Source organism: Stenella coeruleoalba (assembly GCF_951394435.1).
Source record: "Stenella coeruleoalba genome assembly, chromosome: 15".
Taxonomy (NCBI): Eukaryota; Metazoa; Chordata; class Mammalia; order Artiodactyla; family Delphinidae; genus Stenella; species Stenella coeruleoalba.
This window is the reverse complement of record NC_137161.1, coordinates 3,623,422-3,646,185: the sequence shown is the minus strand read 5'-3', so window position 1 is coordinate 3,646,185 and position 22,764 is coordinate 3,623,422. Positions and strand designations below refer to the sequence as shown.

Sequence of the window (22,764 nt, the reverse complement as noted above, 5' to 3'; positions counted from 1 at the left end):
CTGCCCCTTCTCACAGGCAGCAGGAGGTGAATTAACCCAACTGAACGTGGGCTGGTACATGATGGAACAAGCCCCGTCTCCATCGCCTGGCCCACCCTCTTGAGCCCCAGGCTTTGGAGGATCACTGGTGGCCCCAGGGAGGAGGGGAGTCACCTCGGGCCCCCCAGGCTGTCGTGTGGGCTTGGTCATCACTGACCGCCTCGCTGGGTTTTCGCCTTCCAGATGAGATGGACCAAACCCCCGCAGTGCGCTCTGAATATCTGCTCTCAGGGATTCGAACTCCCCCCGTGAGGAGAAACAGCAAACTGGCCACCCTGGGCAGAATCTTCAAACCCTGGAAATGGAGGAAAAAGAAAAATGAAAAATTGAAGCAGACAACGTCCGGTGAGCACCAGGGAGAGGGGGCCTGGCGTCACCGTCACCGCGCTTTCTGTGGCTGGTGTTGGGAGGGGCAGGCTGTGCTCTGTGGCCTGTGACGGCCAGGAGCTGTTCAACCTCCTGCGGGTCCCCTCTCTCCACCAGCCCTTCCAGGTCCCTGGTGGGGGCGGGGGCGGGGAAGCAGCTCTAGGTCCCACCCGAAGCCCACTCACGCCCAGACCGTAAGGGGCACACACGTCCCCCTCGACCTAGTTAAAAATGCAGACTCAAGGTCAGTGCAAGGCCAGGCTGGAGCTGAGGCCTGGCTTGTAACCATCTCTCCTTCCTGACCACACCGGAGTGGGGAGCACCCAGCCCTCCTGCACCTGGACCCTCACTTTGACAACCCTGGGGCCTGGGTCCCACCGTCCCCAAGAGCCCCCTGGGGGATTCACTCAGAGGGTCGGGGCCTCAGTTTGGCCTCGATACCGACGCTCGCCGGCTCCTAAGCTCCTCCTGAAGAGGCAGCTCCTACCTGGGCAGCCCCGTCCGGATGCTCTCCTCCCACTAAAGGACCCCAGAGCTCCCCTCACTCACCTTCAGCTCTGTGGGAAGCTGGGTTACGAGAGGCTGGACCGCTGCCCCCGCCCCCTCGAACTCCAAGCCAGGAGCTCTGGCCACGAGACTGATGCAGGGGATGCACGTGGTGACGACAACACACTGGCCGTAAGAGTCAAAGCGACACAGCACGTTTCTAACAACGAAGTGCTCAGAAGCCCCCGTATCACAGCGCCCCTGCCCATGTCAGGAACGGGAAGCGGGATCAGATGGGCAGCCGCTGCCAGGGCCAGGCAGCAGCAGGTTGTGGGCTTGGGGTTGGAGCCCTGGCAGCCGGGCTCGGGTCTGGTTCCTGGGCGATGGGGTGCCCTCGGTGAAGCGGAGGTCGGTGCCCTGAGAAGCAGACCCCAGGGGAGACAGCATCTCGGCTCCCACAGGCCTGTTAGCTGCTGCTGGAAATGGTCAGCGAGGGAGCTGCTCGTGTGGAGTTAGTCCTGGGCCTCGGGGACCCGCCTGCTAAGTGCCCGTCTTGGGCTGTTGCCTCTGGCGGTCCCTGTGGTCCCAGCCTTGAAGTGGTGCAGACTCCCGGGCTCAGGGGATGGCAGAGGCAAAGCCAGTGGGGCGGGGGGCAGGGGGGGCTCCTAACAGCAGCAGGGGGTACTTCCACCCACACTTTTTATGCAATTTACAAACTTATTTTTTTAACTACCCAAGAAGTTGATGGACAGATTCTCCTCGTCAAGGATGAAAGCAGAACAAACGTCGATATTCGATGAACCTCGTGTGGCTCCTGTGTGCCAGGCACAGAGTAGACAGGGAGCCCCAGGCCCTGCCCGCTTAGAGCTTTCCGCCAACTGGGGGGCCAGGCGGCAGACAAGCACGTGTGACAGTCACGACCTTGGCGGGGCTGAGGAGGAGGTGGGGGGTGGGCGTTGCCCTGGGCTGAGTGGCCTGAGAAGGTCCAGGTGAGGAGGTGACACTGAGCTGAGACGTAATCGGTCCCCTGGAGGGAAGCAGGGAAGAGCATCGCAGCCAGGGGAACAGCTGTGCAAACGCACCGAGCGGGGGAAGCCTCACCCGGGCATCAGTGAAAGGCTTAGGGGGCCAGAGCAGGGTGACCTCTGTGACCTTGGGGAGCCCCTGATGCTCTCTGGGCCGTGGGGTTGGAGGGTGAGCTGCGTGCTCTCGGGACCCTGTGTCCCTGGCCCACTTGGCACTGGGCTGCGGGGAGCAACCTGTGAGTTTTTCAGGATGCTGTGCGGGCCCTGCCGGGGGACTGAGGGTCTCCAGGTTAAGACCTGCAGCATCCCTGCCTTCGGGCAGGCATCCCCGTTGGGCCCTTTATCAGGCATTTGGAATTCTGCAGATAGCGCTGCACTTCATTTATTTATGCTAAACCGTTCTTTCCCCCCAGAGTGTGGGATGTTATTTATTTCAGCCTATCCAATCCCCGTCTTCACAGGCATCCTTGGTGAGGATGAGATGAAGTAAAAATAAAGATGATTTAGAGAGAGGAAAAAAAAAACAAAACAATGCAGACAGTGGTTTGGGCAGAGTGGGGACCGGTGACACCATGAAGGTGGCTCTCGGAAGCCTGAAGTCTGGGAAGTGGCATCTGAGCCTGTACCTGCTCTGGGAGGAGGGGAGGGGGGCTTGGGCCGTGGGGACAGGTGTCCTGAGTTGCAGACAGCAGCCCCTGGCAACTGCCTCTTCAGGTCATTGGGAGGACTACAAGTCAGTGCATCTGAGCAGGGTGCTACCAAGGCTGCCACCAGCACTGGTCACAGCGCGGTCCCTCCGTCCTGGAGACCTTCACCCTCGTCCTGCTCGCCTCTTGTTTTTGGACTGGGCGGCACCTCCCAAAGCCAGAGTTCCGTTTCTCAGTTTTATCCACACTGCTGGCACCTGGAAATTGGATTGGAAATTGGACTCAGAAAGGAAATTATGTTCCCTTTGCCCCCAGTTGTCTTTTTCCCGGTATGTTTGGGTTTTCTGTATTCATCCCTCAGCGTAAACACCCTCATGGAAGCAGCTGCGTTTCCCCAGACGCCCTGCCCCCATGCCCTCTGGTTCTGGTTGATGCCACTCGCCCAGATGTTTGTCATCTGTCCCAAAGCTCTGGCTCTCAGGCAGAGTCCATGCCTGTCTTGCTCCCCTGTGCCCGGCACACAGTAGGTGCTCAGTAAATATTTTTTAATAAATAACTTCATGGTCATTGCCTGTTTGTCATTGGCCACTAGACTTTAAGCTCTGCTACTCGAGCGGCTGTTTCGTTCCCACGTGGGGCAGGGCATTCATACATGTGGGTGACCCAGGGCCCTTTGTGATCCAGGCTTATAGCCGGTACTTTGTCCGTATCTTTTAAAGAGAGGGTCTGAGGGGTGTCATGGGTTCGTGTTTGGAAATTGGATTCTACTGCAGGCAAATTGTTTTCTGGACAGTTAGGGAGAAGAAAGAGAGCAGAGTGAGACTGGCCCCTGGGAGGGGAGAGGCAGGGGCAGGGGGCCAGTCGCTGGAGGGTTTGCCCTGGGATGAGGGGGCTGGAAGGGCTGTTCCAAAGGAGGAATTGACGAGGTTCCTTCCGCACGTTGGGCTCGGTGGAGGGGGATCGGGGCCCGGCCGCCTCCTTCCTGTTCGATTGGCACATTTTTTTTTTTTAAAGCTACTATTTCTTTCTTTCTTTTTATTTTAAAGGAACATTATTTATTTATTGGCTGCATTGGGTCTCCGTTGTCTGCACATGGGCTTTCTTCAGTTGCAGCGCGCGGGGGCTACTCTTCATCGCGGTACGCGGGCTTCTCGTTGCGGCAGCTTCTCTTGCTGTGGAGCACGGGCTCTAGGCGTCGGGCTTCAGTAGTTGTGGCATGTGGGCTTCAGTGGTTGTGGCTCGTGGGCTCTAGAGCGCAGGCTCAGTAGTTGTGGCGCACGGGCTTAGTTGCTCCGCGGCATGTGGGACCTTCCCGGACCCGGGATCGAACCCGTGTCCCCTGCCTTGGCAGGCGGATTCTTAAGGGAAGTCCCTACTGGCACATTCTTTGAAAGCATGAACCTGGGGCTCATCGGAGGAGCCTCTGGTGGGACAGAAGACTGGTCTGTGAACAGACAAAAGGGCGGTCGGGATGTATTTAGCAGGTGAAAACAGAACCGCAGAAAAGCACCCCAGGGTATTTGGGGGACAAGGTCTTGGGCTGGAAAATGAAGGCGTAGTCGGCGGAGGGTGGGGATGGGAGCCTAGAGAGGGTGGTACACGGGGCATCGCTTCTCAGATGAGCCACGCAAGCCACTGCCTTAAACAGTGCTCACGGTACCTCCCTTCTGCCCTGCTCAGCACATTGCTTAGGGGGGAGCTCGGGTTCCTGAACCACAGCCCCACCTGGGGGCCCCTAACCCACGGTCACCTGCTGCCTCTCTGCTGTCTTCCTACGCTGGAGGTGGCGCTGGCCGGGCTCGGGCGGGGCCCTGCGGCGCTCTGCCCATGACTCACCTGGATGTCTGTGTTGTGTGTGCAGCCTTGGAGAAGAAGATGGCCAGCAGGCAAGGTCGGGAGGACCTCATCAAGAAGGGGCTCCTGGAGATGATGGAGCAGGGTAAGTGGGCCACCCCGGGCCGGGCTGGGGGTCTCACGGGGGTCCAGCAAGCCCATCAGGGTGGCGTGGAAGTCGGAGGAGTCCGGTGTCCAGCTGTGGCTCCTGGACCTGAATGAGGCCTCCGTGGGTCCAGTGAGGACCCACGGCTCAGCCCCCGGGCCTCTGAGGACCCATCGGTGAGTCTAAGAGTCAGCTGCTCATGGGGCGTGGAGCTGAGCGCAGCCACCTGCCCTGGGGATGAGGGGTGGCTTCCCGCCCCAGCTGGGTGTGGGTGAAGCTAGTGGCTAGTCCTGGTTTTTTGTTTTTTCATATTCAGAGTTTAATCCTGGATTCGGGTGAGTTATTTGTTCCCCATGACCACCTAGTGTTACAGCTACCTTTTATTAAGGATCAATTATATGCTGGGTGCTCTGCTGAGCGTTCTACCCGCCTTCAACCTTTTGTCCTCACAGCATCCTTGTGACTGGGTGTGGTGTTATCACCCGGTCTCCAGGTGAGCAATGGGAGGGCCTGGGAGGTAGCTGCCCTGCGTCACGCAGCCGGAGGGCCCGGATGCTGTTCAGACTCTGGTCCAGAAACCTTCGTCACCGTGGTGTCTGCGAAGCCGCCCTTGTTTGCATCTTTCAGAAGCACCAGGTTTTATCACTCACACAATTAATTTAAGGATTCTGGGGTTCGCCCATCTTCCTCCCTTGGTGATGGCGTGAGGCACAGGACTTGGGTCCTGACACTAAATTTTCATGCTTTCCAGTTCTCTGAGACCCTAAAGCTTGGCAGGGGTGGTGGGGTCTCAGACAACCTCACTGCTGCCTGCAGGTCTCTCTGGAGCTGGACCAAGCTCTTGCCTCCTGATTGAAAGAACCTGGCCTCACAGAGCCAATTCTGTGAGGCTCACGTGAATAAATGGCATTCCTGTCTCCCTTTTAGCCTTAAAATATTATTGGTGTCTTTGTCATTTGGCCCAGGTATCAGGAAGTAGAAAGGGAGCCCATGGAGTCCGTGAATCCGGATTTATAACGTGCTCCGCGTCTGGTAGGGCCCTTGTGGTCATTCCTCTTCTTTAGATGCAAAGGGAAAAGTACTTTGGTGATGATGCTGTTTTCATGGGAAGCATACGTGGGAAATTGCTTAGTGCTAATAATCAAAGTTTGTCTGTAAAAAAAACTTGGTATCAAGTCCTGTGACGTTCGGACGTTAGACGCTCCAGGCTGACTCAGATTTGGGAAAATGTCTTTGCCGAGATGGAGATCTGGACTGTGTGAATTTGGATGGAACCAAAAAGCTCCAAACTCTGGCATTTTGAATATGTTGCCAACAGAACTTACCTTAACTCTTGGGGCGGGAGGAGGGAAAATGAAAACAATATGAAGGTCTGTTTATCATCTGTTTTTAAAAATATTATCACTGATGAAGGAAAACATGGATTTGATTCCTGTCAAAGATAAAGCGATAGGTGAATCATTAAAGGGAAAACCTTCCAGGAGAAGGGCGGTTTTTCCTTTCCTAAACTCTGAATCTTTGTAAAACGATTTTGTCTGGGGGCCTCAGTACCGAGAGCCGGCCGCCGAGTTGATGGGGTGAGCCCGTGGCTGACGCGCTCAGGGGCCGGCTCTCCTGGCTTCCGTGTTTGGCGGGGAGATCTCACGCCGGCCCACCTGCTTTAGATTGGGGTCAGCGAGCCTTTTCTGGAGAGAGTCAGACAGTAGATTATTTTAGGCTGTGAGGTCCATACTTACCCCTGCTGTTATCAGGCACAAGCAGCCCCAGACACTACACAAAGTTGTGGGTTTGGCTGGGTGCTGGTAACACTTTATTTAGGGACATTGAAATTTGAATTTCATATAACTTCCATGTGCTATCGAGTATTATTTTTCTTTTTCAGCCATTTAAAGAGGTAGAATCCCTTCGTAGCTCGGGGCTCTGTGGAACAGAGGGTGGGCTAGATGTGGCCCCCAGGGTGTAGTTTGCCAACCCTGACTTTAGATCACTCTTTCTCTCTGGCTAAGTGATTGTGGACCAGGAAATGGAGGGGCCTGAAACACAGTCTCTTTGCTCAAGAATTGACCATGCGCTCGTTAACTGACGCCGCACCATTTTACTGAGCATCTGCTATGGGCCAGGGTCTGTGTTAGCTGCTGAGGATACAGGTGAGCAAAATACCTTTCTCCCAGAGCTCACAGTCCCGTGGGGAACAAACATTAGCGAATCCCACAAATCAATACAAAATCACAGCTGAGCTGAGTATGGTGAAGGAAAGCACGTAGCACCTGAAGAACGTGAGTTGGGCCCCTGACCTGGTCCGGGGCTGGGGGGAGGTGATGGTGGAGTGGGTCTAATAGCAGGAGTCAACAGGCTGCTTCTCAGAACTTGCTACAATTAGGGTCACCTGGAGAGCTCTTCAATCAGAGGTGCTGGGGGTGGGGCCTAGGCGTCCGGAGTTTATAAGCCCAGCTACTTCCAACGTTGGTGCACCAAGGCTGAGAAGCAGAGAGCGATGGGAGGCTGGGGAGCGTCTCCCAGCCCAGTGGAGCAGCCCGCGCAGGACCCCGTGGGGGAAGGAGCAGGCACCCCGAGGAGGAGGAAAGAGAAGGTGGGTGCGGGTTAGGGGAGGTGAGAAAGCGGGGGCTGTCTGACAGGGTCTTGCGTCCTCCTGCCTCTCCCTGCAGCATGGACGGAATGGAGAGAATTCGACTCCCCAGCAGGCGGCTGGGTGACAGGCACCCCTGTGGCCGTGGCACCCCGGGCAGCCACGGGACAGGTGGGCTGAGTCTGCAGTGAGCCTGCGGGGCTCCCGCTGCGGGGTGCGTGTTAGAAGCAGGGAGCAGGCGTTGCCCCTGGGAAGGGACCGGGTCTGGGGGAGGGGGCAGGGGTGTGGGCTCACCACCCGCTCATCTCCCTTAAACTCTTAACTGTATTACCTCTAATGGACGCACAGGGGTAAGGGGAGATGTGAGAGTGTTTGCCAACAGGCTCCTGGGGTGCATATCTCTTGGAGCGATTGTTTCTGTCCTGCACTTGCTGAGAAAATGCCTTTTCTTACTGGGGTGAAGTCGAGCTCTAGGTCAGCCTCTGTCGGTCCCGAATTTGTCCTGGAGGTGGGACAGCAGGGTTCCTGCTGGGTTGATCCGTGGCCCCGGGAGTTGAACTGCCCCCTCCCCTTTCAGAGATGGCCCCCGGCTTGGATTCAGGAATCATCCTCATCGCCACCACCTGCGCCCAGCTCGGCTGGCCGGCTTTGTAGCCAGGAGCGCCCCCCTGTGGTTGGCTGCCCCCTACCCCGCACTGAGCCTGGACTTCACACCCAGGGGGCACCTGGGGGGCTGAGCGAGCCTCCGACACTGACCGAGGGGCCCAGAGAGGCCCCCCACAGGCTGGGGCCACAGACCCTCCCAGAGCTGCCTGCAGTTCTTAGCAGCCTCAGGAACTCACACTTGAACGTCCTAGGCCAGGCCAAACCCAGGAAGGTCCTCTGCCCTGCACAGGTGTGCACACGCGTGCACATGGACACGCCCCTGGGTCAGCCCCCTGGAGTCTGCCCACAAAGCGTCAGGAGCCGGCTGCGTGAGCCGGCTGTGGACGGGCCTGCAGGAGAGAGCCTGTACGTCCCGGAGGTGAGCCTGTGTCCAGGGCATGGGTTTGCCCTCCCCGCTCTCCGGGGGGGGGGGTTGTTATTTTGTGATACTGTGAACACATGCGTTTTATGAACGCCTCTGACCTATCCTTGGTTCCTGAAGGTCTGGGAATCTGCCGGATCGAGGAAGGACCCTAGTATGGTTAGGAGTTGTGTGAGATGCGGCCAGGTCTGCATGAGGGACCGGGAGCTGACCTGTTCCTCTCACTCCGTCTTCACAGCTTTGACCAGCGACACATCTGTGACAGGCGAGGGCAGGCTGGTGTCCCAGCCCCTGCACCAGGTCCCTGGCCCACATACGATGAGTGAGGACAGGAGCTGGCCCATTTCTCTGTCCAGACGCCGTGTGTGCCCTGAGTGACTTTACTCCATCCTCCTCAATGTGTCTGCTTGACTTTGTCTTAATAGTTTAAGGACTTTCATTCTCTTATCGCTGGATATAAGGAGGAGGTGGCTGTTACCGCGGTGCTGTGTTCCGTGACCTGAAAGACACGAGGTCCCTGTCCTGGGGGCAGTTGGCAGTGACGAGTCAAGTCTGTCTGGCTTCTGTGTGACAGGAGCGCCAGGGGCTGTGTGTGTGTGTGTGCGTGCAGGTGTTTGCGTGCGGGGTACGTGTGCATGAAGGCGTGTGCGTGCGGGGTGCGTGTTTGCTTGGGGCACGTCCCCTCTTAGCGTGGCTGCTCTGCGTATAACCCAGCCTCCGGCCCCGGCTCCCCTCTGCCGCCCTCGGAAGCGCCTGGCCGGGAGGGAGCGCCCACAGTATAGTGAGAGGAGCAGGGGACCAGCTGCCCACAGCTCCCCCCGCCCCGCCTGCCAGCATTGCTTAGCAACGACCCTGCCGCCCAGGCTATTTTGAGAACTGTGACTTTTCACTGAACATGATTATGAGCCGGAGCTCTGAGCACAGCCCAGAAAAGTCCTGCAAGTCCGCTAAGACGTAAAAGTAGGTGGAGGAATCCCGGGGCTGTGCGTCCGGGTGCAGCCTTTGCTGAGCCCGGGTGGAGGGTGGGGACCTTTGGGTCTCGCAGTTTCAGTGTTCTGACCATTTCGTTGATGATGATGGAGATGCCGTTACTATTAACAACGGGGATCGTCACCAGCAGCAAATGACCCGCCGCTCCTAAGATTCGGTATCACCATCTGTAAAGGGTGGGCGGGGAGCTGTGACATTCAGGTGAGATGGTGCCAGCAGAGTGCCGTGCTGCGTCTCTAGCTGTGCACAGCCTCAGTCAGTGCTGGCTGTCACCTCTGTCACCAGCGGCCAAGTAAGCTGGTAGCAGAGACTGTCACAGCTGTGTTTCAAGTATGAGTAAACCAGTCATGAGAGACGGTCCAGGAAGCTGTAGTTTTGAGCTTGGTGACCTCTCACTGTGTCCACTGGGTGGCTTCTCTTGGCTTGTGTCTTGGTCTTCTCCTGGGTAGAGGTTGGTTGGCTGCTAGTCAGATCTGGCCCAGGGTCTGTTTTCTTAAAGCCCCCTTGAGCTAAGAATGGTTTTAAACTTAAAGGACTTTTGTAAAAAATAAACAACAAAGATGAATATGGACCATGGATTTGTGGCATGTGGCCCAGAAAGTCTAAAGTACAAATACTGGCCATCCGCTTCTTTCTAGGGAAGGGTAGCCGGTCCCTGGTCTAGACCCACCCCCCAGGCCAGGTGACATGGCTGCGTAGATGGCATCTTCCGAGACCCAAGTCTCTAGACTCTCGCCGTTCTGCCCTCCCCGCTAGGGGGCGTGCAGCAGACGGTAGATGGTGAACAGTGATTACAAGTGCACGTCCCCTGCAGGGTCACGTCACAGGCCTGGCCTGAGTCCTGGGCGTGGGGAGGGCCCTGTTGATACCACGTGGGCCGAGGGGCCCAGGCCGAGTGGCCAGACCATCACCCTTGTCATCGTCCTCCTTCTCCCCTTTGTGAGGGTAATGACAAGCACATGCGTGGTGTTTGCTTCATGCCAGATGCGTTATGGACGTTCACTCACTGAATTCTCATTCTGACTCTGCGAAGCCAGGAGTATTAGCCTCATTTTATAGAAGAGGAAATTGAGGCCTGGAGACATTTGCTGCCTGGGCACAAGAAACCCCATGTGCTGTGGGGTGGGATGAGTAGAGAGGGTGACCTTATACCTTTTGTCCCACCTGGGCACTTTGGGGAGTGGAAGGGACACTGCTACCTGACAGCAGGGAGGAGCCAGGACTGACTTACGCAACGGACCCCCGGCTCTGAAATAAATCTCTCCTCTCCCCGCTGCCTCCAAGCAAGGCTGGTTCCCCCACGCTGCTGCCTCCCAGCCGTGTGGACGTGTGCAGCCTACGCTGACACGCTGCACTGCGGCGGCCTGGATGCCCTGGCTGTGGGGCCTAGGGTTGAGCCGGGGGCTTTGTGGGTGCTGCATGAACTGGGCTGTGAGCTGTGTCTCCAAAGGCTGAGTACGATCGGCTGGCTGAGCCTCCCTGCCTGGACCTGCCACTCTGGTTGTGTGATCTGGACCAGTTGTTATGCTCTTGAGCGCCCGGCCCCACAGCACTAAGATATGACCCAAGGTGATCAACCAGTCAAAGGCCAGACCCTCAAAGGCTCCAGCCACTGAGCCCCAGCAAGGGGAGGGCCGGGTCCTCCTTTCAGCCCTACTAGGAGCCTGGTGTCCTCCGTTCTGAGATGCCACCTGCCTAGACCAAGGACTCCCTGATTCCCGCCTCAGCCCTTGGCTGTGCCTTTGTTGGACTGGCAGTGCCACGTGTGGCCAGCTGTGTGGCCGCCCACAGTTTAAGCCACCTGGGGGGTAAGGATTGTCTTGCTAATCTCCGTCTTTACACCGTTGGCACAATGCTGGACCCAGTAAACGAGAAGCATTTGTGTGACGGGGGACTCATGGTAGGATGGTGGGTGCTGAGGTGAAAGGTAATTTGTAGCCTCGATAGTAACAACCCAGCACCTCCGGGATGGGCAGCAGTTAGGGCTTGTCATCACCTGTCTGGGTGGCCTTGGCTGGCAGGATGGGGGTGCCTTGGCTCTGCTCCCCTCCCCCGCCATCTCTCATCCCCAGCAGGCTGGCTGGGCCTGTCCTCAGGGTGAGGTCCGGGTACAGGAGAGATGCACAGGAATGCGCAGGTACTTTTAAAGTCGCTGCTGCTTCACACCTGCTCACTTCCCATTGGCCGAAGCCACAAGGCAGAGGCCGAGGGTCGGGGGCGCCACAAAGGCGAGGACATGGGTGGGGGCATTGTCGAAGTAAGAGCGCGCAGGCTGGAAGTGGTGCGGCCAGAGGCCAGCGGGTGTTGTGACGCTCGGTGCTGCCTTAGGAAGGCTCTGGAAAGGGATCCCCAGGGTGTGCGAGAGTGTGCAGGGACCACACCAGGTCTGGGATAGCGGACTTCCCAGGAAGTCACTTCGCGCGTGAATGGAAGCAGGTAGGAAGGGAGTCAGGCTCAGCTGACAGCTGAATTTCCTTGCAGACGCTGAGAGCAAAGCGTGCAGCCCCGACGGAGATCCCCGAGTTGCACAGAGTGAACCTTCCACTCCCAAGCAGGAGCCGCTGACCTCGGCGGAAGCCCAGCTGGGGAGCCCTTTGGCCACTGGGACGGACCAAGCTTCCCTGGATGAGACGCTGTCCTCGGACACCCCTTCAGACGATGCAGGTATTGATTGGACCCTGGGCTTGAGCTGCTCCCAGGAGGCCATCCGCCTGGGTGGCGACTGAGGTCCCCAGCCCGAGCTGGGCAGCAGCCGTGGTAGAAGACCGTCCTCAGAGGCGCAGCCGTGCTCTGAGCCCTGCCACGCTCCACCACGTGGTTGAGTTTAAATGTTTGCTGGGTGTTTCTCCAGCATCTTCCCAAGTCCGGCAGAGCAGTGGATGAAGGTGCTTCCAGATGGTCACAGGTCCCTTACCATCCACCCTCCTCCCGGGGTGTCTCTGCCTGTTCCCTCCGAACTTCTGAGCGGGAAAATTCTCTCCAAAGAAGCCAGTGTCTGGGAGCATCTTAGCTACCCCAAGGCAGTAGGGCAGGATGGAGAAAAGAATGGCCTGTATCGGGTTATCTGCAGGGTGGGAGGAGCCCAGGGCAGCGTCTGCCACGTTGAGTGATTCTTGGTGGGAGCCGTGGTGGTGGTTCTTGTGATTTCAGTTGAATAGACCAGGGCAGTTGTCAGGTATGGGGAAGGGAAGGAGAGAGGGAGTGAGGGAGGGATGGAGAGGAGGAAAAGCACAAACCCACCACAGAAACTGTGTGCTGTGAAGTCTCTACCCCCTGCTCGCTCTGACCTGTTAGCAGTGTTTTCATAGAAACCTTCCAGGCAACCTGGCCGTCAGGCAGGAGGCCTGCTCCCTCGTAGAACTGCAGCTGTAAACATTGCCAGGCCCGGCGTGGCGGCTGCGACGTGTCCTGCGTCCCCACGGTGTTGGGCTGAGAAATTCGGGCGTGTGCACGGGCCTCTTTGGCCGGGGCCTCTCTGGCTGGCTCTTTGGTTTCAGAGCCGGGGGTTGAGGGGGGCACCTGTGCTCCGCTGCTGCTTCCCCAGACACCACTCACACCTGCACTTTCCCCTGCTGCCCCGGCCACGGCATCCCTCTGGCCTTCGCGGGCACCTGTCGAGGGGCATGCCCTACTGTCCCTGGGGATGGCTGACCCTCTCCAGTTTCACCCCAGCTTGGAGACACGATAGGAATTTGGGGTCTGAAGGGCTGTGGCCCTTGGGACAGTCCTGGCCTCTCCTGCAGAGACCCTTTTGTCACCACCGTGTCCCTGTGTCCCCCACCATCTGACTTCAGTCGGGCCAGCGGTTGGCGGGATTCTGATGGCCAGCTGAAGCGTTGCCTTCCGCCTGGAGTCCTAGCAGCCCAGCACTGCCCTTGACCGCGGAGCCTCCCTTCCGCGGGCCGCTGCACCCCGCCTCCCACTGGCGCCCCTCCCTGGCAGCCTTTCTGCTCCCGTCGGCGCCCCCTCTAACCTCAGGTGCTTTCTGTCCACACTCTTGATTTGGGGATGGATTCTTGAGACCAGAGTTGGTTTGTTGAGATCACAGATCTGCATGAAGGACTTTTCTCCTGGTGAGATGTGCTGTTGGGCCTGGGGTTGTGATGATAATGTGTCTGGGTCGCTCCTCCCGGGTGGGTGTGAGCAGGTGAGCAAACCTGGTGACCCCTGGGCTGAGTCCCTGCAGGGCTCTGGAGCCTGGGACAGCCCAGCTGGGGTAGAGGGATGAGTAGAACTTGTCCGGCCAGAGAGTGAGGGAGAGAGCGTCCTGGCGGGCAGAGGGACCCTTGCAAGGACTGAGAACAGGGTCAGCTGCTTTCTCTGTAAAGGGCCGGCTGTAAATCTCATTGGCTTTGTGGCTAGGAAGGTCTCACCTCTGCCAGGTGAGGATGTGCAAAAGGAAAAGGAATGGCTGGGTGCCAGCAAGCTTTATTTGCAAACAGCCCACGGGCTGGACTTTGGTTGCTGTGGGTGGCCTGGGAGTAGGAAAGACCACAGGACTTTGGCAGAGCTGTAGGTAGATGTGGTCAGAGCCGGGATAGGCTGGAGAGAGAGAGGGCTGGGCTGGGCTGGGCCGGGCAGCCCTTCCCCTAGGGCAGCCCTTCCCCGAGGGCAGCCCTTCCCCGAGGGCAGCCCTTCCCCAAGGGCGGTTGGTTGGAGCCACAGTGGGGTTTGCACTGTAGGAGAAGCCCTGGGCCTCTGGTCAGTGTGTAGTCTGTGGTGATGGGAGGCAGCTCCATCCCTCACCAGGCCTCTTCCTTCGCTCTGGCCCCAGAGAGGTCCTGAGCCCCTGGGGTGGGAGAGATGATGTTATCTGGTGGCACGTGTACACAACTTGAAAACATTTTGGTAGTAATGTTCATTTTCATTAATTAGAGCAAGTGGTATGGGTTTCTCATTCAGGGTAGTGATAGCTTCTTAATAAATAAATTGAAATTAAAAGCATGGCTTCACTTAGAGTAAAATACAGCAGACAAAAATATGGAAAAGTACAGGGCCATGTCCAATCTCCAAAGCAGGGCCGATTCATTCCTTTGGGCTGTGGTCAGTGTATTAGCAGCTACTGACCTTTATCATAATGCTGATGACAACAGGGGCCATCACGCTCGGCCTCTTGTGTGCAGGACGCTGTTCTAAGCGCTGTCATGTATATTGGCTCATGTGACCCCCAGGTGATTGATTGATGCTGTTTGCCCCCTTTTACTCATGGAAAGGAGGTACCCAGGTTAAGTAACTCATCCAAGGGTATAGAATTAGGGAATTGAGAGCAACGTCTTCGACATCAGGTTGACCTGGGTTTGAGATGTGACCGGGTGCCTCACCAAGCTGTGTGACCATGGACAAGTCACTCAACCTCTCTGAACCTGAGTCATCAACTATAAATGGAGATAATGTTGCACTTCTCAGGGTTGCTAAAATTAAACCACTTAGCTCAGTCGTCACTCACACTGAGCGCTCAGAAAGTGTTTGCTGCTGCTCCCAGGGATTGTCCTGTCTTTATCATCATCATCACTTTGTCATTGTCATGGAAAAGCAGCCCTTGGAGGGAGGGTGATGCATTAAAGCCTGGTATTGGGTTGCCTGCAAATGCCCCACAGAGGCCCTGCGTCTAAAAGCACGTGTGGGTGGGGATGTGGGTGCACCTGCACTTTGCTATTGAGCGGGGGATCCGCCCCACCCCCCACCGGAGTCTCTTGCAGCCCTGCAGGCCTGGAATCCTCCACCAAGAACACTGACCAGGGCTGCGGCTCCTGGTCTCTACCGAGAGGACTGGCCTTGAGCAAAGCCCCTTCGGTGAGGGAGTGGATTGTAATCTAACTCAGACACCTTAAACTCATTCCTTCAAACACTGCCTAGGCTTAAAAATCGGGAGCATTCATGAAAAATCCACACGTGCAGCTATAGCTGCTTTTCAACAATCAAAGTCCGCGCCCACTGGGCCCGTGTTCCCACGCAGCTGCGGTCTCTGGGAGCTGAGAAGAGGTTATCTCCTTTGCGGGGGCGGGGGCGGGGGTGCTCACCTCTCAGCTCCTGCTTGGGCCCTTGGGTGTATGAGTTTGTGATCCCTTCCATGAAGGTGAAGAGCCTGGTCTTGGGAATCGACCCCTGTGCTGCGCTGGGGGCGATGCCTCTCCTTGGCCAGGTGGTGACACCTGGATTGGGGCTGCTGCTTCTGTGTGCCCCAAACCGTGGGGTAGGGCTGGGGGCATGGGGGTTGTATCCAAGGATTGCAGATAGCTCAGGAAGGAAACACTGTCAAAGATTCTGACCGTGGTTTTCTTTGACCCTCAGTTTGGGTTTAGTGATTTGGGTTGACTTTGGACTTTTGTGTTTGGGGTGATTCCTGGTTTTGTTTGGGTCATGCTGTGTCAGCCACAGAGCATCCCCTAAACAAAGCCCAAGAGAACCCCTTGTTTCAGTGTTAAGTGGGACAGTTCAGTGTTTCTGTCGTGCAGGGGCTGAGCTCTGGTGTGCCCAACAGTGCGCTAATTAAAAGGAAAAGTGGCACTCAGCATGTTCTGTGTGTGCTATATTATCTTAGCCCCATTTTTTGTTTTTGCTTTTAGATTAGAAAGCAGTGGCCCAGAGAGGTTAAGTCACTTGCCCGAGGCCACAGAGCACATAAGTGGTAAAGCTGGGGGTTGATCCAGAGAACATGCCAGGTGTCACTGGGGTTCTGTGAAACTGACCACGGCAGCTGTCCCCCCAGCCCTCTAGGTCCCTCCTCTCAGGCTGGTCTCTCTCTCGGTCTCAGAATGTCTCCAGTGGGTGATAACTGGGTATAAAGCAAGCGCACCACCCAGCAGCACGCCCCAGGCAAAAGGGCCTCGGCTGGGAGCTCAGTTGGTGAGAAACGCCCTCTGCTGGTCAGGGCTGGACAGGGACAGCCCCGATGGAGGGATCCAGATGCGGGGAACAGGCAAAGCTGATGTCGGCGTGTACATTTAAAAAAAATTTTTTTTTGGATATAACACTTGAGACTTTAACAGATGTTAACGTTTCAGTTTTGAGAAGATTACTTAATACAGTGGTAGCTGCACACTCACGTGAGATGTGCAGAAAGATGTAGATTGGCAAAGGAGGCGCTGAGACGCCGGTTTCCTAGACCGAGGATCCCTCAGACGGGTCAGGGTGGAGAGACATCGGAGGAGGGTGTTTGGGGTGAGTTCCTGGTGTGTTGGGTCCCGGGGCCCTCAGAGCAGAGGGTGGGGGACCCGCTGCATCTTGGGCTAGTGGCGGGGGGGACCTCCCTGGGGCTGTTAGAATCTTCCTCTGCGACCTCTCTGGCTGAAGGGCTGTGACCACTGACTCACTCCCAGAAGTCCAGAGCTGCCCTGTCCACTAGCTGCGTGGCTATTTCAATGAATTAAAACCAAAGAAAATAAATCCATCTCCCCCGTTGCACCAGCCACTTGTCAGCTGCTCGCTGTAGCAGACAAGGAGGCGTTTCTGTCATCTGAGAAAGGTCTACTGGGTGGCACTGAGGGGGAGGGGTGGCCACACGTCCACTTGGGTGCACAGCCAGGGGAGTTTGCTGTTCGGGTCGCCAGCCCTTCCAGAGTTTTCTGCACCAACAGAGACCTTATAACCTGCAAAGCCAAAGCCCTTTACAGAGAAAGCTTGCTGACCCTCATTTAGAGAATGGGTTTGGGGTGCCATGGGCGGAAGGGAAGGAGCTTGAAGGTCATTGCTGAGGTTCAGGCAGAGGCTGTGGCAGCTGACACTGGGAGGACAATATTTCCGAGACATATTTTGGAAGCAGAGTGCCCAGGATGTATTCGTGAATTAGATGCGAGGGGTGGGCATGAGATGGAGAGGACAGGAGAGGGATTGAGCATTGTGTCCAGTCTGGCTGGACAGCTTGGGGGGTAGGGGGAGCGTGTACTGAGTCTGGTGAAGGTGGGGCTCTGTCTTGGTCAGTGCCATGTCCACAGCTCCTAGGGCCCCATAACTGTTCAAGGACACTTGTGGGATGGATGGATGGATGGATGGATGAGTGAGAGAGAAGAGGGACTGGGGAGGGGTTTCTCCTGGGAAATCAAGAGATGGGTTTGCGCGTGATTCATTTTGACTATTTGACCTCCAGATGGAGGTGTCAATGTGGCCGATGATGGATGAGTCTGGAGCTCCGAGAAAGGGTCAAGGGGGTTGACAGAGATGAGATGGATTTGAAGCCAGAGGACTGGAGGAGAGAATTAGGTGAGAGAGTGGGTTAATGGGGAAGAGGACCAAGGGCTGGGTCCTGGGGCAGCCCAGGGGGAGCCTGAGAGGGGCTGAGCAGCTGTAGCCAGAGCGGCAGGAGGGAAGCAGGGGACGAAGTGTCCAGGACCGCAGGGGAGGGTGCAGGGATAGACATGACAGGACTGTGCTGAGACAGAGCCGGGGGGACCCGCTCTGGCCAAGCGGGTGTGGGGACCCTGACCCAGGGCCGTCTCCTTGTTAACCCTTCTCTCGGCAGCCCTCCCAAGGGGACCCATGGAGCCCAGTTCAAACACGCCCACCCTGTCCAGACTCCCAGGTCCATGCAGGGAGACCAAGGCCAAGAGGGAGCAACTGGCTGGTCGGGGTTTCCATGATGGCAGCGCCCGGGAGAGTATGTCACAGCTGTGGGTCTCACCACAGGCCTCCCTCGCCAAGAGACACCACAGAGCATCCCCTTAGAAGTCTAAGTAGTGTCTGCCTCAAGCAGGGGCTCTCAACCACGGGCGTCCTCCCCTCCAGGGGGCATGGGGCAGTGTCTGAAGATAGTTTTGGTTGTCACTCCGGCATCTGGCAGATAGAGCCCAGGGCTTGCTGCTGAACATTTTACAGGCAAAGAATTATCTGGCCCCAAACGTCAATACCGCCAAAGTTGAGAACCCCTGACCTAGAATGAGAGGAAAACTCATCCATGTTCCAAAATAATGCTTCGATCCCTGGCAGTGTGGCCCGTGACCGTCCAAAGTGCTGAGTAGCTTCAGACATCCCCTCCACGACCTCATGGGAGTCTCCCTCCCTTGTAGTGGGCAGGAGAGGCTGTTTTATACAGATGTTTGTACAGATGAGGAAACTGAGGCTCAGAGAGGTGGAGACCAAGGCCGCTCCTCTGGAAATGAGTCAGTCACAACAGAGGCAAAGGATGGATGGGGGAGACTGGTGTGGTGAGCTTGAGGTCAGGTGAGCCATTCCTGTGCCACCTGTCTCCCCCGAAACCGTGACATTGGGAACATGCTGGATGCCGAGAGGATAGAAACCAAGCCTGGACCGAGTGCTCAAGCTCACTCCGGCCCCTCAGCCGGTGCTTCCGGCTGCAAGCTTGGCCACTGAGGGCCCGGGAGCATGGCCTCCCCAGGATCAGGGTCCACTGCCCTGCTCTGATTCACACAAGCCAGGAGGCCCAGTGCCCACATGGAGAAAAGGGACCTTTCCACACTCACCTGTGGCCTAACCGAGGAAAACACACAACTGTTTTTACCTAGAAGCACAAAATGTTTATTTTAATGTTATTTTTGCAAAACTTATTAACTAAAACAGAATTGTAGAGTCTTAGAAGCTGCGGGTCACAGTTCATGGGACATAACAATAGTCTTGAAGTCTAGGAGTCTTTAGAAAAAACGCCTATGAACAAATATTACTTTTGAGGACAGTTTTATTATTATTGTCAATAATAAAATAAAACCATAGTGTTTTCACAGGGGTATCCGTGCAGGGCATAAGGTAAGGAGCCTTCTGTAGTGGCTGTTCTCAGCTCAGACTAACCTCATGATACAAACCTGACTGTCTTCTGCAGCGGGTGGGAAGGGGACGTTTCTCTTCCCAGATCTTGCTTATCAGGATTTGGGAGGGCCACAGCCCTTCTGAGGCAAAGACTGCATTTCTGTGAGCTTCCCAGGGAAAAGGCCTGGCCCGAGAGGTATTCGGCTGCCAACAGGGACGCCGAAAGGACAGAAATGGTGATAAGCAATGGGATGCCTGGGACCTGCAGCGGTCCCTTCTAGAGGTTCACTGAAGCTTTGTGAGGGCCGTGATCAAGCCAGCCTCGGTCAGCACCATGGACAGTGCCACCCCCCCCCCCCCCCCCCACAGAAGCGTTCTCATCCCACACGGTGACTCTGGGGCCAGCTCTGTCAGGCTGTTCCCAGAGGATGTTAGGATCTTCCCCCTTAGGTGGTTGCAAAGATGAAATTAGACGTTGTGGGGCGGGGCACCCGGGGTGTGTGCTCTGAGCGGGCAGGGGGGCTGGGGTCCCGAGGTGGGGATGGGAGGCCGCCTCTCTTTTTGTGTTGGGGTAATGGTAGGTTTGGGTTTGAGCTCCCCCGCTCCCCCCAGCCCCTGGTCTGATGGGCTCATTTTCCCCTGTAAAGCTGGAGGTGAGGCCGCACAGGAGGAGGGCCTGAGAAGCTGTAGGTAGGAGAGAGAGAAGGTCTGAAGCAGAGTGACCACCTGCTGGGGCAGAACCAAGGGCCCTGAGGGTGGTGGTCCTGAGATGGCCAGGACTGGGGCTTCTGTGTTGCCGTCTGTCTCCCACAGCACTCCCCAGGGACGGGAGCTGGCAGATGAAGGCTTCATCCAGAGATGGGGTGTTCCCAGTTAGCTAAACGCAAAAGAAGGGCGGCAGAGGGCTTGGGGGTATTGGTGAGACGGCTCTTGAGTGATGGATGGTGGAACTCGAGCTGGAGAAAGAGAGAAGGGGAAGGAGAGGTTGATGGGTTGGAAGAAAGCCCAGGGGTGGACAGGCCAGGGGAGGGGGGAGCAGTGCTTCGGGAGGGGGAGAAGCCTGAGCCAGCAGCTGGGGGGAGAGGGGATGGGGGCTGTGGACGGGCTGACCCTTCCTCAGAGCTGAAGCTCCTTGCTGTTCCCCTGCCACTCAGCTCACAGCCCTCACTCGGGCGGGACTGTTGTTAACCGGGCACGTAAAACCAATCACTGCGGGATCTGAGGGTCTGCGGTGCGCCGGCCGCACATCTCATTGTCGCTTCTTGATTAAATCTCACAATCCTGTGAGGGACTCTTGCTGTTAGTCCGATGTCGTCCACGGGTAAATGGAGACGCAGGAGATTAGGAACTCGTCCGAGGTCGCAGAGTAAGTGCAGGGGCCAACTGACATCTGATTCCAAAGCCTGTGTTTGCGACCAGCAGCCCCAGGTGAGGTGGGAGCTTCAGTGCTACCTACTGAGTGGAAAAGGGACAGAATCGCCCACGCCCTTGAAGTTATTTCCCCCTCTCCCCGCTCCCTCCTCTCTGCTTCTGATGTTTCTGTTGATAGTAGAACTCATGGGGAGTGACATGTGTGTGAGAGGTGACCCCTCTGTACCCTGCTCCGTGATTACGAGCCCACCCATCCAAGGCTCCCTCGCTGTCTTCACACCCACCCCAGCCAGAGGAACTGTGGTGTGTGAACTCTCTGTTTTGCTTTTGAACCAGCCAAGATGTCATCCGCATCCAGAGAGGAAGAAGCAGGTGCTGCTGGCAGCCTCCCACCCTCCACGGACGAGCCCCCTCAAGCCTTAGCTGGGTCCGACCCCCTGGACAGTCCTCCCAGACCCCTGGAGAGATCCGTGGGCCAGCTCCCCAGCCCCCCGCTGCTGCCCACCCCGCCGCCCAAGGCAGGCTCCAGGACCACGAGGAGTGTCACAGGTGGGCCTGCGTGCATCCACCCGTCCACCTTGCTGCCTTTTTCCTTCCGTTCATCCATCCATGCCTCTGACCCATCCTGACTGGGCTCCCGCTGCGGGCCGGTTCTCACCCTTGGCTCCTGCGGTGCTCTGGGGCTCTGGGCGGGTCCAGGGGAGCAGAGCTGGAGACGGGAGGGCGGTCCTTAGCCAGGAGGAGCCCTGGTTGTCAGAGGCAGACAGCCCGGGCTCAGACACATGCGGGGCAGCGCTCAAAGGTTTCTTCCGGAAGGTGGATGCAGGAGGCGTAGCCACAGCCCCCAGGATGGGGGCTTTATCTTTCTGGACATTCAGGTGTCTGCCTGTCCTTCTCTTTCTGCTTCTGAGTCAGTGTCTGTCTGTCTGTCTCCTTACCTCCCCCCCTCCCTCCCTCTCATCCCCTCTTTTCTCTCCCTCCCTGCCACTCCCCATCTCCCCTTCCTCTGTCTCTCTGTCCGTCTCATGATCTCTGCTCATCTCTGTGAGAGCTCCGTCCAGCAAGGCGGAGCCGGGAATGCACCCTGGACTGTAGGGTGGTGGTCAGAGAGGGGAGCACGGCTGAGCAGAGGCCCGCGAAGGCATCGCCTCCTGTAGCTTTGGCCACACTGGCTGAAGGGTCCCAGGAAGTAGGGGCGTTGTCTTTTCAAGTTTGGGTATTTCTTGTCCCGTCCCTGCTGGAAACAGGAGACACACACTGCAGGTCTCGGGGGGGAAAGCAGGCCTTTCACAAAGAGGCGATTGTTTTTAAGAGTAAAGCCTTGCGTGCTGCCTCTGAGGGCGGGGCCGGGAAGATGAGAGTGGAGAGCAGAGTTCAGCTTGGCTCTCATCCTCGGCCACCACCTGTAATACGACTACTCACAGCTTGTCAGGATCTGCCCGCCCCCAGGCACCGCAAGGAGGCCAGCCCCTCTGGGGAGGGAACGTGTCCCCACTTGACGGTTGAGGGAACTCTGCCATCACCCCTAGTCCCAGCGCCTGCGTACAGCAGGTGCTCAGCAAGTGTGGGTAACTGTGATCGAAGGAGCAGTCAGGTGATCTGACCCCTCTGTCTGCTTTCTGCCTCTTTCTCCATCTCTGGGAGTCAGTCAGTGTTCAGTCCTTGGGTGACATGGCCACACAGACTAAAGTTTTGAGGCAGATAATCTGCATCTTGTTACAGTCTGTGTGCGAATTCCCCTTCCATCCATTGAAACGTGAGACAGTTGGAAATCCACTGGATAAGGCACCGTCCGCCCCACTTCCTTCGGGCTCCTGCATAATTAGTTCAGGGACCCTCTGTCCCCGTTGTGCTTAGACAGGATCAGACCTCAGCCTGTTTCATGTCCCGTGAGTCCTCTCTCCCCGTGTCCTAAGTCTTGGGTCAGCTTCTCTGACTCGCCCCAGCCCCTCAGGGGCGAGGAGCTCCTGAACCTCGGAGACCTTTTCTGACAAGTCACCGAGGAGTCTGGGGACTGGGTTAGGGCGGGAGGGGAGGGTTACGAGCTTTGGCCTGGATCTCTTGCAGCTGAGACTGCATTTTGGCAACTTGGTCTTCATTTCCTTTAGGGGGAAATAGTTGCTTCAGCACATGGCCACTAGGTGGCAGCAGAGGAAGAGAAAGGCCCTTCACCTGGGCTTAACTGGGGCACAAGGGGACGGACGCTACACACTCAGTGCTCCCCACCCACCCCGGGTGCTCGCTCGACTGAGATAGCCACAGCGGCCCCCAGCCCACGCGCTTCCTCAGCCCACCCTCCCCCAGGTGTCAGGGAGCCACCTGCACCCAGATCCCACACACAGACTTGCTGTGCTGGGTCTGCGTGGTGTTTAATATTTTAAACATGTGTTGCCAACATTTCAAACATATCAAAATATGTTTAAGTATTAAACATATTATATATCTATATTTATCTGAATCACTTTACTGCACAGCTGAGACTAACACAACATTGTAAACCAACTATACTTCAATTCCAAAAAAGAAAAAAAGGAAAAAAGTATAAAATATGTTTAACGGGCAGCCTTTGGGGCCCTGGGACTTGCCGTCAT

The 22,764-nt window shown here is 56.8% G+C and overlaps 1 protein-coding gene across 3 annotated transcripts in view; it reads left to right on the top strand.

The window, feature by feature from the left end:
* Positions 1 to 227: 227 nt before the first annotated feature.
* PHACTR3 (phosphatase and actin regulator 3) overlaps positions 228 to 22,764 on the top strand; it is a gene marked incomplete at its 5' end in the record, with an annotated part of 100,982 nt that continues 78,445 nt past the window's right edge. For all 3 annotated transcript variants that reach the window (XR_013824123.1, XR_013824124.1, XM_079899077.1), the window contains 4 exons: positions 228 to 384; positions 4,425 to 4,502; positions 11,588 to 11,770; positions 20,510 to 20,722. Coding sequence is in view for 1 of the 3 variants with exons in the window: in XM_079899077.1 (XP_079755203.1) it covers positions 228 to 384; positions 4,425 to 4,502; positions 11,588 to 11,770; positions 20,510 to 20,722 (631 nt within the window). The remainder of the gene's footprint in view (positions 385 to 4,424; positions 4,503 to 11,587; positions 11,771 to 20,509; positions 20,723 to 22,764) is intronic.